The sequence below is a fragment of the Pan paniscus genome, chromosome 2, assembly GCF_029289425.2.
Source record: "Pan paniscus chromosome 2, NHGRI_mPanPan1-v2.0_pri, whole genome shotgun sequence".
Taxonomy (NCBI): Eukaryota; Metazoa; Chordata; class Mammalia; order Primates; family Hominidae; genus Pan; species Pan paniscus.
The window spans coordinates 95,639,693-95,657,094 of NC_085926.1; the positions used below are offsets into that span (position 1 = coordinate 95,639,693).

The 17,402-nt window shown below is 35.8% G+C and overlaps 1 protein-coding gene across 6 annotated transcripts in view; it reads left to right on the top strand.

Moving 5' to 3' along the window:
• EPHA6 (EPH receptor A6) overlaps positions 1-17,402 on the top strand; it is a 955,687-nt gene that overhangs the window by 920,547 nt on the left and 17,738 nt on the right. For all 6 annotated transcript variants that reach the window (XM_034956977.2, XM_008975358.3, XM_055110176.1 and 3 more), the window contains one exon: positions 5,902-6,095. In XM_034956977.2, coding sequence (XP_034812868.2) covers positions 5,902-6,095 — 194 coding nt within the window. The remainder of the gene's footprint in view (positions 1-5,901; positions 6,096-17,402) is intronic.

Sequence of the window (17,402 nt, forward strand, 5' to 3'; positions counted from 1 at the left end):
TAAATTCAACGTGCCTCTCTTTTGGAGATACCTAGCAGCCTTATAACATAAAAATGTGATACCCTGCAGAGTCTAAGCAGTCCTTGCTCAATAGTATTGTTCAGAGATGTCTCAATATCTTCTTATTGACTGTCTAATACTTGTTTTCCTTAATATAAGATGTGCATTGCCTTCTTTGATTCAGAAACCATCAAGAAAATTGGAAAACTCATCAGATTCAGCAAGAGCAGAACAGCCTGCTACGTGCCCCAACTGAGCCTTCTGTTGATTCTAGGTTGTTAAAAATTGTGATGTCAATGTCAAGAAACCAGTATGATCTATTTAGAATAAGCAGCCAGGTTTAAGATAATAATTTCTGACAGAATGTAATTTCTTCTAACTTTTCATAAAAATTATCATTGCAGTCATTTTCATATTTTTCACATTATTTTAATTTTCTTCTTACATTATAACCTTGTATAACTCTTCTTCCAAAGGATGACAGCCTACAAATATCATAAAACCAAACTGTTAAAAAATTCTCTCTAGTTAATTATCACCCCTTCGTATCCTAAGACAACAAACCTCAATTAGTCCTTTAGACAAAGCACCCCATATGCTGCTCCCTGTCAGTCCTTAATTAGGGAATCAGAATATACCTCTAAATCAAAACTTTCCACAAAGAAAATGTTTATGAAGATAAAGGTTAATATAGGATTTCTCAAGCTTCTCTGAAAATTCAGCTTTCATAAATCACATATCTGACAATTGGCACTCCATTCTTTGACTTGACAAGGCATTGTGCTACATGCTGGGAACACGTGGAACAAAGAAACAGTCGCTGCTCTGGAGGAGCTCAGTTCACCCAAGCTAAGAGACTACAAATGTTTTGTATTGGCTGGAGCCAAGGGTAAAACGGAACACAGCAAAGGTGAGGACTGAGAGCCAGGCACATGGTGAGCCATTGCAGAATTTCAGATGTGGGAGGAACATGATCACAGTTCCACTTCAGTAGGATTGCTTTCATTGCATCGTGGGGGATGATTGGTGGAGGAAAAGGAGAAGCAAGGAGACTAATGGGGGGCCTTTGCAGTGATCAAAATGGGAAATAAATCATTTGAAGACAGAATGAAAAAAGATTTAAATTTTATGAAGGCGGTAGAATCGGCATGATGAGTTAATTTTGAGCAACAGGAAAGGCAGAGGCCCAGATGACTCCCTGACCGCTAACTTGAATCACTGGAAGAATGGCAGTACCCTTCCTAAAGGACAAAAATCCCAAAGGAGGAGCGGGTTTAGTTTTGCACGAAAGAAATCCAAGATACCTTTATGAAGTGATATATCCTATAGGTGATAAATATAGAAATCTGGAGAGAAAGCTGAGCTAGAGCTGCAGATATGGAGGCCATAAGCAGATAGGTGATAGTGAAAGCACGGAGTATATAAGTCACACAAAGAGATCTCAAGATCTAATTCTGGGGGAATGCGTCAAGATGTGGTGCAAGACTCAGGACAGATTTCTCTACCATTACTGTGATCGAGAGGCTACCATGATGATAATATTAATCTATTATTCATGAAACTACTTGCTATGTGATATTGACCCAACCTTTTAATCAGTTTGAGGTTTGGTTTTCTTACCTATGTGTATAATCATACTCAAATAATAAAGTATTTTGAGACCTAAATTAGGTAAACTGTGTTAAAACACCTAGCTCAGAACTTGACACATAATAAACTCTCAAAGGTATATATGTTGAATCTGAAACCAGAAAGTTGATAGAAAATTGAACTCATCATCACTCCAACCCGAGAATTGCTTCTTCTCCTCTGTCCTCTCTCTTTACCAGCTGACGAAGCCAAAATCCTAGAAGTTGTTTATCTCCTCCCTCTACTTGGCACATCTAATCTCAGCCCAGTCCTGTCAAAACAGTTCACTTCTTGAACACCACAGCCATTGCCTCCACTAAGGCCTGGACCACTGCAAAGCTCCTTCCTGGATCCTTTGACTCCCCAGTGCACTCTCCACACTGCAGCCACAGTGAGCTTTTCTAAATGGGAAATCTAATATAATTTACTCTCTAAAATCCTTTTCCCCTTTGCATAAAATCTAAGTTTATATCATGCCAAATCATTCATGATCTCAAGAAACATAATTTTACGTAACCTCCCAACCTCAAAACTCACCATTCCTCTCTTTGAAGACTATTCTAGCCACCTAAATCTACTTGCATTCTAGATCACATCTCCTTTCCTCAACCCACGCACTTGGCCCTGCACCCTTTCACATACCCCTTAAGGTTCAGTCACCTCCTGGAAGAAGCCTTCCTGAGGCTGGGTTAGGTACCTCTCCCACATGCTCCCATAACAGCCTGTTCTATGTGGCACTTCCCATATTCATAGTCCCTGGTCACTCTCAATAGTTAATACATTTCTTAAAGACAGAGATATACCTGACTTGTTATGTTATCCCTTGAACACAGAATGGTCAATAGTACATATTAAGTGTTTAATATCTATCCGTTTGGATGAATAAATTTAAAAATCTGTTAGAAACATATATCTTTTAAGCAATTTTGTGAATTGCTTAAAAAATATAAGTTTCTTCTTTGACTACCTTTGAAGACAATTTTCAGATGTGTGATCTTGGGCAGGTTAAACCTCTTGTTATGATTATTTGTCTGTAAAATGGAGATAACAATTATACCTACCTCATAAAGTTATTGTGAAGATTAAAAGAGTTAACACATGAACATCGCTTAGAACTGGCCTTGAAAGTACTCAAGAGCTCTCAATAATTGCTAATAATCTGTTTTTATCACTGTCACTCTTGCTGTTATTGTTACTCTTTTCCTGTAAGATGGGTCCCTTTGTGTTTGGCACCTGTCCCTGGCTCAAGACAGATTTCGCAAGGCTGTAAATTAAAGAATTGAGGAAATTTATAAGCCAGAGGTCAGCAAGAAAAAGTCATGAGTCTTCTGATCCTCCCACTGTCCCCACAGAGAGGCCGGGACCACATGCTCTACTGGATGCATTGTGGGTAAAATTTCCAGGCAAGGGAACCTACCTGCTCATCACTCTTACAAGGCATGCATGAGAGCAACTTTGTCAAGAGGCGTAAGCAACCTGTTTAATGCTAAGCATTCTAGATTTGGATGCCAACTGTCTACAGGAGTTGTCTGAAGCTAAGGACCTGGGGCCAGTGGAAAATAGTAACCCTGTGGACAGGAGGCAGAAGCCACAAGTCTTACAAGAAGCTGGGTTTTGGTCAAGTACCTACCTGTTAGAGAAGAGCAAGCTTCTAGTTTCATCTGGCTCCTTGTCCAGGAAAGCCAGAGTGAGTTTATGAGATCATTTTTGGACAAGGTTGCTTGATGCAGCAGTTTTTAAATCAACACCTTCTTCAGAGAGGACTTCAAATGCCATCATGCTTATACTTTGAATCTATTTTTAATAGGTTGAGACACTAAGTTTTCCAAGAATCTGCTCCTCTATCAAGACAAATCCAAAAATTTCTTCTAATAGCATTTGTTTAGGTCAATAATATTTATTAATGTGTCAGGCAATGTACTAAACGATAAGCATAGAAAATTTAGAAGTATAATTCCTGCTTTCAGGTATGTACAGCCTTAGAGGAAAGGCAGATGAAAAAATTACAGTACAATGTTATGGATGCAATCATACATACATGCACAAGACTCAGAGGCATTAAGAAATGACTCTGTTCAGTTTGAGATTATATTGTGCAAACTATGAAATAAATAATTTTTATTTACCCAGAATATTAAACTTAGGATCCAAGTAAAAACATTGAAGTCCAAATAGCAGATGCCATGACAAAAGATAGCATGATAATCACTACTAAAATTGTATTGGGTGATAAGAAATTGGAGAGGAAGATGTTATATCATGAGAACTAAAAAGCATTTCTGGGGAGTGGTCAGAGGAGAATGTTGTAAGTTAAAAGGAATTTAGTTCAAATTTCAACCCTGCCACTTACTAGCTATGTGAATTTAGGCAAGTTTCCTTATTCCTCTGAGTCTAAATTGTCTCATTTAAGAAATGGGGATAATAATATCTACCATATTGAGCTATTTTTAGCAGTAAATGAATAAAAATATGCAAAGTGCATAGCACATGGTAGATAATAAAGGAAGCTATTTCTTTCTAAGAATATAACCTCACTTGTCACCTATTTTATTCCATACGTTTATAATTAGATAACTGGAAAATTGACTATCAAGCACTCCTAGAGTGGGATTTCAATGTTGTTTTAAAATGGAATTCTATGCTATTTCTCTTAGTTGCTTCTCTGAGCTATCCACAATAGTTTTAATGCATTCCAAGTGTTTTACACACATCCTGCCTTAATAAAACACATAACGAAATCTTAAAACCCAAGCCTAGTTGCTAGTGAAAGTAGTCAGAAAGCAGATGAGAAAAATCCTGTTCAGTAATAAAATATAAAGTGAATAGAAAAATGCTAGTATCCTGACAGGCTAAAGTGGTCTGGTCAAAAAGACAATGATGGGATTATGAGAAATTCCCTATTACTAAAAAAGCTAAAACTTAGCAGTAAAGAGTTTCGTGAAGACATATTCTTCCTTTTTTACAAACAGCCTCTAACATAAATTAAGAATGTGTTAGTCATGTCCAATAGTGTAAATTTTAAAATAAATCAAATTGCATTTTTATATTTCTGTTTTTTTGAGAGGGACAGAGGAGGGGGAAGTTAAATTTTGCCTGTCTTTAAATATTAGTCTGTTCCTCCGTTTTCCAAACTCAACAATGGTGACAATAAACACTTTCTTTTGTCTTTTCCCTGGAGATAAGAATAAATGTTCACATGGATATTTTTGAACATTTCATGAAAACTTAGGCTACATAAATTCAGGGTCAGTATTATCATATTGCTAGGAAGGTGGATCATACACTAAACAGATGAATTTCCTGCCTTATCTTGTGATTTCCTTAAGTACCAAGAAAAATAGTTGTTATCTTGTTACTCTTAACTTTGGGATCTTATACAGATACATTTCCCGAGAGCTGCACTGTTCCATAGAGTAGCTGTTAGACACATGTGGCTATATACATTTAAATTTAAATTAATTAAAAGTAACTGAAGTTGAAAATTCAGTTTCTTCATTCTAGTAGCTGTATTTCAAGTGCTCACTAACCACATGTGACTGTGTGCTGCCATGTTGTAGAAAGGGAACATTTCTGTCATCACAGAAGTTCTGCTGAAGCACACTAGCTCAGAGGACACTCAAGCTAATGCTCCTATTGCCCTATAGCCTTAAGCTAGCCAGTGATAGCATTTTAAGAATTAAATGACCTTAGGAGGTATAGGAGTATGACTTCATAATCAGGTCAGTGTCAGACTAAGGGAAAGCTAAATGTAAGAGAATAGAAATTAAATTAATGATGAAGAAAGAAGGGATGATGGTTAGAAACAGGGTACACATTGACATTATCATAAAAGGATAAAAAATGACTCAAGAAATCAGTGCTTCAACAGAATTTTTCTTAAAATTTTTACTTAAGACATTTGTTATATGTTATTTGCACTAAATGCATCAATCACAATGCTGACTTTCTGATGTTTATTTGGGTTTTGAGATGTTCCAGCTAAGTCACACAAAAAATTATTTCTTAAGGTTGTAGGGAACTTAACCTCCTCTATACTGGTAGCACATGTTTAAAACATATTTTCCTCTCATAGGGTGAGCAGATGCTTTGGAGCTACTTGCAATTTTTGTTCACAGCTTTTGTATTTATCCTTATTTAGGTCCTTGTACTCACAAGTAGTTTTCATGCTTACCATTATTTTGGCTTCTTCTGCTTGTAAAAAAAGAAATTATAACATAGCATATGTATTACTGCCTAAAAATAAGAGAGTAATCTGTATATGTTTGCATTTAGGTCATTCTGTCCATTGAAGAAGGGTACAGACTTCCAGCTCCCATGGGCTGTCCAGCATCTCTACACCAACTGATGCTCCATTGCTGGCAGAAGGAGAGAAATCACAGACCAAAATTTACTGACATTGTCAGCTTCCTTGACAAACTGATCCGAAATCCCAGTGCCCTTCACACCCTGGTGGAGGACATCCTTGTGTAAGAGGCATAATGTTGAGTTTTTTTCTTCTTGACAATTATGGTTTCTTTCAGGCTATAGATAATAATAACAGGTAGAAAGGAAAAAAATGCCTTGATAACCATCTAGTTGTTGACTTTGTGGAAACCATATTTCATTTATCAGCTGAAAAAAAGAATTATTAACATTAAAGTAAAAATGGACTCTTTTAAAAAAAGATAACAGATTCCCCTTCCTTTTCTCTCTCTCTAATCTTTCTGAATTACTTTGTGTATATCTTTTCCTGTTTGGGTCTTTGATATTTACATAGCCTTTTAAAATTGATTGATCCTTCCTTACCTTTAGAAGTAGAGAGAGAGAGAGTGTGTGTGTGTGTGCATGTGTGTGTGTATGTGTGTGTGTGTGTGTGTGCAGCCCCTTTAATTTTCTTGCCTATTCTATGTTCTGTTCCTGAATTTGAAATGGCAAGCCAGACAGGGGCAATTTGTGAATCAGCCCAGAGGAAGAATATTTCCTGCTGATATGATCACATCTAGTTGTTGTTACTCTCCATTCCTAAAACCAGAAAAGAACAGATAACAAGACAAGAAAATGGAGGCACTCATACACCATTTTGTAAAAGTCAGTAGACTTAAGAAGATCTACTCACCTCCCTGTGAAGAGCAATTATAAGAGGAAGAGTAGAAAAAAAAAGACTATCATCTATGTCCGAAAATATTACATTTTAAATATCATTAAGTTAAAAACATATTGCTTTATTTAGAAAAAATTGGACTTAGAAATAACCAGTGCATATCCAAAGCTCACCTTCTTCACTCAGGGGATGGCTGGGGGCTATTCAGACATTCAACTTCAGATCACAGGTTCAAGCCAGTGCAGGTTTTTAGTGACAGTAAGGCCGAGGCTCTTCAAGGACTATTTGAAACAGACCTCAGTTCACAGCAGAGCACTTAAGAGTTCACCTCTAAATCACTAATTGGCAGCCTCAATAAAGTGAAGCCAAGCATGAAATAGCTAGAGATTAAACTATTACTCCGGCCCATCTTCCCTAAAGAAGTCCAGCACAGGAAGCAGTAAAGGAAGGAAAGGCACTTTGGATTTTATCATGAAAGCAATGGACAGCCATGGAAGGATTTTAAGCAAGGGAATAGCATGATTACGTTTGCATTTCTGAAAGATCACTCTAGGGATGATTTACACTGTGAGTGCAAAACAAGGAACAAGACTGGAAACAGAGACAGTTTTATGTTTTCAGTAACTAAAGCTAGAAAAGATCAGGGCTTGACTTCTGAAATGGGAATGAGGTTGGGGGTCAGAAGATAAGAGAATTTTATTATTATTATCATTTCCTAAGAATAAGTAATAATAACATTTATTATTAGGAAAACCAATGCATCTTAGTCACTGTTTGAATATGGAGGGAGGGAGGAGAAAAAGAATCAAAGATGTTTGTCAAGTTTCTTTCTTATACAAGCTGGCTGATGGTATTACCCCAGAGAGAGGGAGAGGGACAAGTTTTTGGAATAGAAATGAGACCATTTGAGCATGCTGAGTTGCAGATGCCTGTGGGACATCTAGACAGTTATATTTATAGGTTGAACCTCAGGTAAAAAGATCTGGACTAGAGATGTAGATTTGAAGATCATCAGCATATAGATTATAGCTGAAGCTTTAACTGTAGTTAAGATAGCCCACAGAGAGTATAAAGAATGCATATAAATAGTGGAAAGGATGAAACCCTCTAATTTAGGACATGAACTGAACAAAAAGTACCCAAAGGAAACTGAAAAAGAGAAGCCAGACAAGTAATCAGGAAAAGAGGGAAGAGCAGTATCATAGAAGCCAAAAGAGGAGAGAGTTTCAAGGAGTATAATGTCCAAGCCTTCACAAAATTGCAGTAAAATAAAACATGAAATGTCTCCATTGGATTCAGCAATGAGACATTCAGGTGTGCATACACAACCTTTGGTACAGCATTTTCAATACAGTTGCGTAAGACAGATTACAATAGAGGAAGAGTGAATATAAGCTCAGAGAAAGGAGCAATACATAATACCAATTTTTTTTTTCAAGAAACCTGTCTCTGATGAGAAAGAAAAGTAGTTAGAGGAAATGTTTCTTGGTTTTTGTTTTTATATGAGTTATTGAGGTGACTTGGTCATGCTGTAGTATTGAGGAGAAAGAGCTAGTAGTGAGTCTGCATTAATGGAAGAGGATACTGGCATCTACAAACTGAAATCCTTTAATCTGGGCCCCTTGTTGTGGTATAGAGTTAACAGAATCCACAATCAGTGCCCATCAACAAAGCTGTCTGACTGTGCTATAGCTATAGAAGCAGGATGTAAAAACCTTCTTTTTGAAGAAAAGCAGATAAAACAATTTCCTCTCTGCTTTTTCAAGATTATGAATGATCATCATATTTGGAAAATATTGATGAAGAATGTAAGATGAGAAAGTGTCAAAAAGTAACAGGGATCCAGAGGTCAAGTCAAGATGAGAGGGTGTATCTGAGGGCCAGAGATCTGTGATTTAGTGGGCTGTTCAGCAATCCAGCAGAAGAGCCCCATGAGTGGCAAGCTCTGAGACAGCACTGCAGCACGCAGGCCAAAAGTTGGGTGCTTTATATAAACTTGGCATCTTGATTCAATTCTAAAGTCTAATCTCTGGGAAACCAAATCGAAGTTTTTGTGACTGATTTGCTATCCTCATTTCTGACAAAGACATATGTGATACTGCTTTTGCCATTAATATACTTTTGTTTGAGAAACAAAAAGAATCAGTGTTCTAAGGTTCACATGCCTGAACCTTTATCAGTGTTCTCATTTTCACAGCAGCCTGGATGGGTTCTCCTGCTCCACCCTCTTACCTGCAATACCACCCACCCACTCTGTTCCTGATTCCAGAGAACTGAGACTGTTTAGGGAGAAGAGACACAGTAGATTAAAGGATAGCAATATTACCTAAAGAATGCCTGTTTTATGCTCATAAAACTGTGACACTGCTTCTCTATCTCCCAAATTGCCACCCACCCACTCTGTTCCTGATTCCAGAGAACTGAGACTGTTTAGGGAGAAGAGACACAGTAGATTAAAGGATAGCAATATTACCTAAAGAATGCCTGTTTTATGCTCATAAAACTGTGACACTGCTTCTCTATCTCCCAAATTGCAGAGCCCAGTTGTCTGCCCCAGAGTGATGTTGGATTAAGGAAACATGACATATGTAGAATTTCCATCTTTTCTCCTGTATCTCTCAAACCTGAAAAGGAGTCCAGGTGTATAATCCACTGCAACTCTTCTTAAATTCTCCTGCACTTTCCTTTTGTGTAGCATCCCCAACCCCCAGATTTCTCTCACACTTATATGCTGATATTACTCTCTCATCTGCTAGGTCCCCATGGTTTTTATTCCATTCTAATTGCTTTTTTCTCAAGACTCACCTGAGAAGCTGTTATCCTTTCTCTTGACAGAGTAGTAAGAGGGGAAGAAATTAAAGTGACAAAGGGATGAGGAAGGCCATGAAATCCACAGTTTAATAATTTTATACTAACATATTGAAAATATAATAATTTTATACTAATATATTGGAAATTTCATAAACCTGTATCTGCAATTGTTCCTCTCAAAGGTCAGAGTACCTAAATTGAAAACATGTTGGTAATAGAAGGCTTTCATTATTTGGTGCAGCAAATATTCTTGTGCCTGACACACTCCCATGGGAATATTCAGAGCTCTGTGCAGTTCCCAACATGCTTGCTTTCTCTCCTACTCAAGAAAGTGTAGATATACCATATAAGTGAATGTGGCAGTATTATAAGTATAACCCTAAATCCAACTAACAGTAAAAAACTAATTTGCAGAACCACTGTATTAATATACAGTTATCCTTTCATAAATGTGAATTTCAAACTACCCTCACATTCATTCTCTTTACAATAATGCCTTATAACTGCCTTTCAAATAATTATTTGTAGCTGTCATGTCATGCACAGCCCTTGGGAGAAAGGACCCAGCTTAAGGCCAAGGTTGTGTGTAGAACAGCATCTGGAGCAGTGCCTGGCCATGCACTTTAAAACACCTTTTTCTCCCTCTCCACTAACCCTCAGGACTAGCCTTGTAGCTGCTCTCAACCCCAAGTATTTTCCCACTTTGTAGCTTGATAGCTACATGGTGACCCTTTACCCAGTCCTACCTCCCCCACCCTCACCCACATTGTCCTACACATTTATTCTGCATTGTCTTCAACCCTCGCCCCTGATTACTCCACACATGGAAGTCTACTGAGTGCACCAGGCTGTAGTCAGCTGGTCAGTATCCTTTAGGACAGAGTTTCAATGTAATGGGAAAATAATGCTTTCTTCTAATCCCTGCTCCAGGTCCCCAGCGTGTCACTGACAAAGAACTTGACACATTAGGGGCTTCTTGACTATCAGCTCAAATGTGGCATCCCAGGATGGGCAGCAGTTGTCCAGATGTTGGCTACCTCAGAAATAATGCTTTGCCCAGGCCAAGACACCTTATGTACTGTATATTGTTACTACCCACTGGGCCATAATTAGGGATCTTATAAGACTTTAGCAACTGCAACTACCAGCTTCTGTAGTACATATTAGTCTATCTTGTAACTTTAAAGCACTTAGTTTCCAGTAATATGTGAATCATGAAGGTAGGGAAAAGCCCATACCAATACCATTATTTAGAACCTCTTCTTTAAAAAACTGTGAATAATGCTGTAAGACTGAATAGTACTATCTCTCTCCATTTAGCGAATTATGCACCAATACTGCTATCTTCTGAATACAATAACTTCCAACATTTTGATATAAAATTTTCTACTTATTTTGAGAAGATTTTGTTCAATGTCACATGGGCAATACATAATCAGCATTTGCTAAATTGTTTATCTCTATACACCAAGTCATAGACAACTTTTTTTTTTTTTGATTCTTGTTGCTAGCACTTTTAAATATGCTTTTCATGACAGAGAAATAACTGGCTGGCCAAAACCAATGTTGAAATTGAATAATAAGCAAACTTTTGTGGAAGGAAGACAGAATATGAAAAATGGATCAGGAGATTTGAAACTTCTATTTGCCATTAGAAAAATCTAAATTCAGCCAGGCTCAGTGGCTCACACCTGTAATCCTGACCCTTTGAGAGGCCAAGGTGGCAGGATCACTTGAAGCCAGGGGTTCACCAGCCTGAGCAACAAAATGAGACCCCATCTCTACAAAAAATTAAAAACTAAAATTAGCCAGGCATGGTTGCACATGCCTGTGGTCCCAGCTACTCGAGAGAGCAAGGTGGGAGGATCACTTGAGCCCAGGACTTCAAGTCTGCTGTGCACTATGATCATGACACTACACTCCAGCCTGGGCAACAGAGTGAGACCCCATATCTAAAAAAAAGAGAAAAGAAAAATAGAAAATTCCCATAAACTGCTGGCACAAGATCTTTATAATATAATGTCAATATCCATATTAATACTGATACAAACTCTTAATATATATTATCAACAATAACTATGACTGCCATTTGTTGAGAGCCTACTATGTGCCAGTTGTGGTACTAGGGGCTTTTATTGGTTATGTCACTTAATCCTCACTGTTATTATTCCCATCCCTTAGACAGGGAAACAGAGACATAAAGAGGCTAACTTTCCCAAGAGTACACAGCAATAATGAGTAGATCAGGAATTTGAAGGCCACTGACTCCAAGTCCTTGCTCTTTCCAGTATACAACATAGAATCACACAGAAAGGCAAGATGTTTGCTAGTACAACACTGCTTCAAAAATATGATTCTAAGAAAAGGGGGTATATTTTCACATTTCCAGATAGATTTTATCTGGACTAGTCAAACTTCATAGATGGAGTCTATTAAAATTCAAAAAACAATTCTTACTGGAGAGCAGCCTGTTATTTTATGTCCCAGTAGGCAAATACTAGAATGTAGAGAATATGACCTTAGTCATGGGAATAAATAGAAAATACATAGTCCATATATCCCCTAAACACCCTCCCACAATGCCCAGCCACTTGAAGAACATTGCTTGAAAAAGGAAAGTAGTAATAGCAACAATATAGAGAAATGAGGAAAATATGGCAGTAACATCACATAATTCCAGAATTACGTCCTCAGGCATTTCTGTAGATTGAATTTTTCTGGTGCTGGCATAAATACGTTTTGCTTCTTTTTCTCACTATGGCAGATATTACTAATCATCACAATACTCTCCTGCTGAGTCCAGATTCTGCCTTAGCATCCTTCTCATGACAACATTTTGACAACCACTGCCAATGAATTGCAGTTGACATGTGACATGAGACCTATTTTCTGATCCTGGATTACTTCCTCACAAAAGCAGGCTTTTCTTAAGGTTCAGGGGTCTATTACTCTGGCCGTAGGAACCATGTGCTGGGTACACTACTGGGAATTATGGGAAATTCTTTATAAGTATTATCGTTGCTCTGCATCTGTTCCTCTTAATGTTCAAACATATCTACAACTTTAAATTTTACTTTGAAATTTTAATTTTCATTCCTTCATATTTTTCACTAGTTATCAGCCTTATTATGTTTAAATAATCATATCAATAAAAAACAATTGAAGACTTACTGAAAATAAAAGACTGACAAAAGATAATTAATGTCCTTAACACTGTGGAGTTAGACTGTTTGAAAGAAATATATATTACCCACAAGCACAAAATATCTGTATCTATATCTATATAGTATATGTCTATGCATTTGAGGTTTCATAGCCCTTTGAGTAAAATTACACTTTAAAAATGTTTTAAATATCAAAATTATTTCATTAATTTAATGTGTTCACATTGAATGTTAGGCTTAATTGCAGACAGGACTTTTTAAAAATATATGATTATGTAAATTCTTCTTCCAAGGGTATGTACATAGTGTATGCACGACAAAATTATTTCATGGATTAAGTGAATAGTGTGAAGTGCAGTCCCTGAGTCACGAGATGAGGAACTCATGTAAAAGCAGCCATATTGCATTAAGTCAATGTGCTGTTGTTGCTCTAGGTCTGGTTATAATTGCAGGTGAACCCTTAACCCTAAGCTACCCAACTCCACCTATCACTGCCTCTTTCTCCACTCTGAAACCTATAAAGACAGAATAAACATTTTCGCAATACAAGGAATAATTTGAATAAACAGCATATTATTTAATAAGTTGACCACTATATCAACAGGTGCTTACTCTTCTAAGTTTTTTATTTATTGGAATTAAATGAAAATATTCATCATGAATCAGCCATCATGTTATGGACCAAACTGTTCTGTAGATAATTTAATATTCAAGTCTGAGTCATCATGTATTTAATGAACTCCTATAATGTTTTCAGCATTATGTGAGTGCCTACACAAAAACAGAGAGATGTGTTCCTTATTCTTTTTAAAAAATCTGTCTTATGAATTTTTCCCAAAGAAGTTATTCAATTGAAACAAAAAGAAACATGCTGTAAGACTACATACTCATGTCTACTAAAAGAATGTTGTTAGCAACCTAAGAGTCTAACTTTAGAGAATTAACAAATTATTAAGCATCCACATATAGAATAGTATGCACCCATTTGAATATGAAAACTGCTGAAACATAGGATACATTCATGAATATGTGAAATGAAGGCAATGTAAAATAAAATGGACCCTATCTGTACATTTCTGCTAATCACATATACATGTATTAGCTAGGAAACAAGAAGTTGTGTTAGAGTGCAAGAGAAGAAAAGCCTTTAAGCATGTGAGGGTGTCATGTTAAAACAGAATCTTAGCTTGCAATAGTGTTTCTCAAAATATAACCTTTCTTGAATCATTTTAGTATGTCTATTACTATTATATATTTATATGATGAATATAAAACATGGAAAACTTCAAGGATGAAACACTTCTTGCTTTTTAATGGTAGTATTGATATATATTGATGACCTATCTAAGGAATTTCTAAGTTAAAACACTAGTACTATTGTGAACTCAAAGGGCTCATTAGAGTAAAAACTTCTGGACTCTTACCAGAGCTATTCATTTTTAAACATATTTTATTGTATTGAAATTTTATATTTATTACTAAACTGTAACATTACCTGTAATACCTATACTCCAGCCCTTTCTATAATCTAAATTAACCATAATTTTACCTGAAATATCCTAATTCTAGCCCCATTCTCATTTTTCTGAGGAAAAAGTTGATCCTTGACCTTCTATTCTACAATAAGTATTTTTTAAAATGTGAGCTGCAGGTTTTGCTGTAAAGGTATTTCTCAGGTGGGCAGTACTCACTAATCACCAAATAGCACAAATTTCTACATGCTTAGCAAATAGCAGACTAAATTTATCATTGTACATGTTTGATAAGAAAGGGCGTTTTTTGTTTATTAGGTAATATTCCAGAGAATTCATGTGAGGATAATAGTACCAAGCCCTCGAAGCCAGAAAATAGCAACATTTTTCAACTTCCTTAGAAGATAAGGTGAAAGAAAAGTTATTGCACAGTGTCTGTGAACAATGAGGGGACCCTGACCTTACTAAATCAACTGCCAAGGCAGTCGTATAAAGGCCAAAGAGTAACTAGGTCACTGAAGATGCGTGGAGAGAAAGGGAATTATGGTATTAAAGCATTCTGGAAGCAAATAGCAGATGCTTTTCAACAAGGGAAATAGGCTATTTAAGTCATTTAACATACAGAATGTCCTTCCAAGACCTTTTATACTAAGGACATAAAATTAGCAAGTTACATTTCCACTCACCAAATATATGAAATTGTGAAATTTCAAGAGTGATTCCAGTGTTATCTCAGGAGAAAGAAGTAGAAGTCATCTGACTATGTTGGTGCATCGAGAATGGCATAGGAGTATGAAGGGAAAGTCACTTTAATACATTCTTTTAATTTTCTTCAGTTTTAACGAACTACTTTGACAAGTATTTAAAAGACAGGAGAGTCACATTTTGAAATAGGACACTCAATTTTCTAACATGTGGTTTTATTTATGTTAACAAGCAACAAGGATATCCTGGTCATTTTGATATTTAAACTTGGTTAGTGAAGTATGGTATATCCCCTGAAACTGGTCAAATAATTTAGAAAAATAATGTAGAAGCTATTCTGAATTATCTTACATATTTACAATGCACATTAGAGCAGTGAAAACTCTGAGAAATGCTACAACTTAAAAATCTGCTTCACAATTTTTGCCATGAAGACCTTTATTATTTTGTATTTTACATATGAAATTTTATTTTACAATATTGATTAACATAAACACCTCTAGGAAACTTTGAATAAATACAGCAACAATTCAAGTATTTGTTGGTAGATGCTATGATAGCTTTCCAATCTTTGAATATGACTGATCTTTGTTTTAGGTCAAATCATGAATCATTTTGATGTTAATTAAAATGAAACAGCCCACAATCAAAATAACGTTGCAATATGTAGTACAGGAAAAAAGAATGCAGCTTAACAGCCTCCAAATAGGAAATGCAATAGAATTGAGTAGTGTTAAAAAGGACAGAAGTCACTGTATGGATAACCAGACCCAATATTGACTACAGTGTAATCAATCACAAGGTATATGCATTTAATTTATGTTAATTCCAATCATATATAAAGAGTACAACCCCACCCTGTAATCTCTGTTCACCCCACCTCCACCTTCAGCTAGACCTCAGTTTAGAAAAAGGTAGGTCAATGTAGTAATAAAAGGAAAACCAAATAAATGAATTCTAGGCCTTCCAAGGGCACCTTTCAGAATCTTCAGGAGTTGTACCATATACAACTTGTGCTCCTAAAAGATTCGGGTCCTGGTGACTTTAGGGTGACTTAAAGGATTTTTAAGGGTAATTTTGATGGTTAGGGAATTTCAGTTTTTACCTTAAGTATTAACCTTAGGACCTAATTCCCATATTATTAGTAGAACAATACCAGGGTTATATAGCATGTATATGCCCTTCTGCTTCACAGTAGGGGAATTCTTACTTCACATGGTGTAATCATGTGTGCTCATAGCTTATCAATTGCTAGTTAAAGCTGAAGTAGTTCAAATGTGAATGGTAAAAACACTTTGATAAAACAGTCGAAATATGAACATTAAAATCTATGGCTCTAATTGTCTTTGTAGATTCTTTCATTCTTTAACTTTATAAAACTTAAAAAACAAAGTAAATGAAAGTTGAACTAACTTCAATATTCCAATAAAAATAACTCAGTGATTCACTTCTAATAAGGAAGTTTTTCATTACTTACAACATATCGATTTCACTCAAACACTAAATTTTTTTTAAAGATTGTTACTCCTTTACTAGTTAATATAAATTACAGATCTAAAAATTCTTTAAATGATATATTACCATAGAGCTTTTGTGACACATTTATTACTATAAAAGCACTTTTACCACCAAGTATTTTTTAAAACATGCAAAATATTTTAATGTGTATTTTTATGTAATTATGTAAAGAAACTAATACAATTTATTGTCAGAATGGCTTAAATACACAATTCTGAGTTACTTTTACCAGAATTTATAAGATTAATTCTGTTTTTATTCTCTCTGACTTAAGCTATTATATATAACTATTTCATATATATTGCATATAAATATGTGTATGTAATGTATATATAAGCACATGTATACCCTAGCCTTTCCAAAGTAATACTTTTATACTGCCCCTTGCATCAGATCTGAGAAAAAAAAATAAAGATTGCTATATCATTGCCTTTAAGATCCATTTTCTTGTTAACCCAACCTAACATTGATTTTGTGTTGTTTTGTGCCTTATTAATATCTGTGCTTTGGGGACATTACCTTAGCTTGTATGTGTGTAAATCTTATTCATGCAACTGAACTCTATGACAATAAAAATTACATTTTAAGAAATGATAAATTATTATTGAATGTTTGAGAACAGACAAATGGAAGTTTGATCAATGAATTCACCATAAGAAGGAGAAGAACTATCACAGCAAATGTAGAAAAGGACATGGATTCAGGGGTAGGTCAGACAGGGGAAGAATGAACATCCTGTGGCTACTCTCCTTGTGGGGATAAGGGATGGGCTATTCCTTAAGTTTCAAAACAAAATTTTATGCAAGAGAAAAAAGTATAAGAAGAAGGGGGATAGCAAGATGTGAGTTCTCTCAACATCCATCATAAAGAAATTAAAAAGAAAAAAAAGATCAATGTAAGTCCCAGTCATAGCAAAAAGCACAAAAAGACAAAAGTGTTCCACCAGATAAGTCACTGATTTGATAAATAATTTTTTTAAGTGACTGATTTGAATAAGATAGAAAATCAGAGGCTTTCAAATGG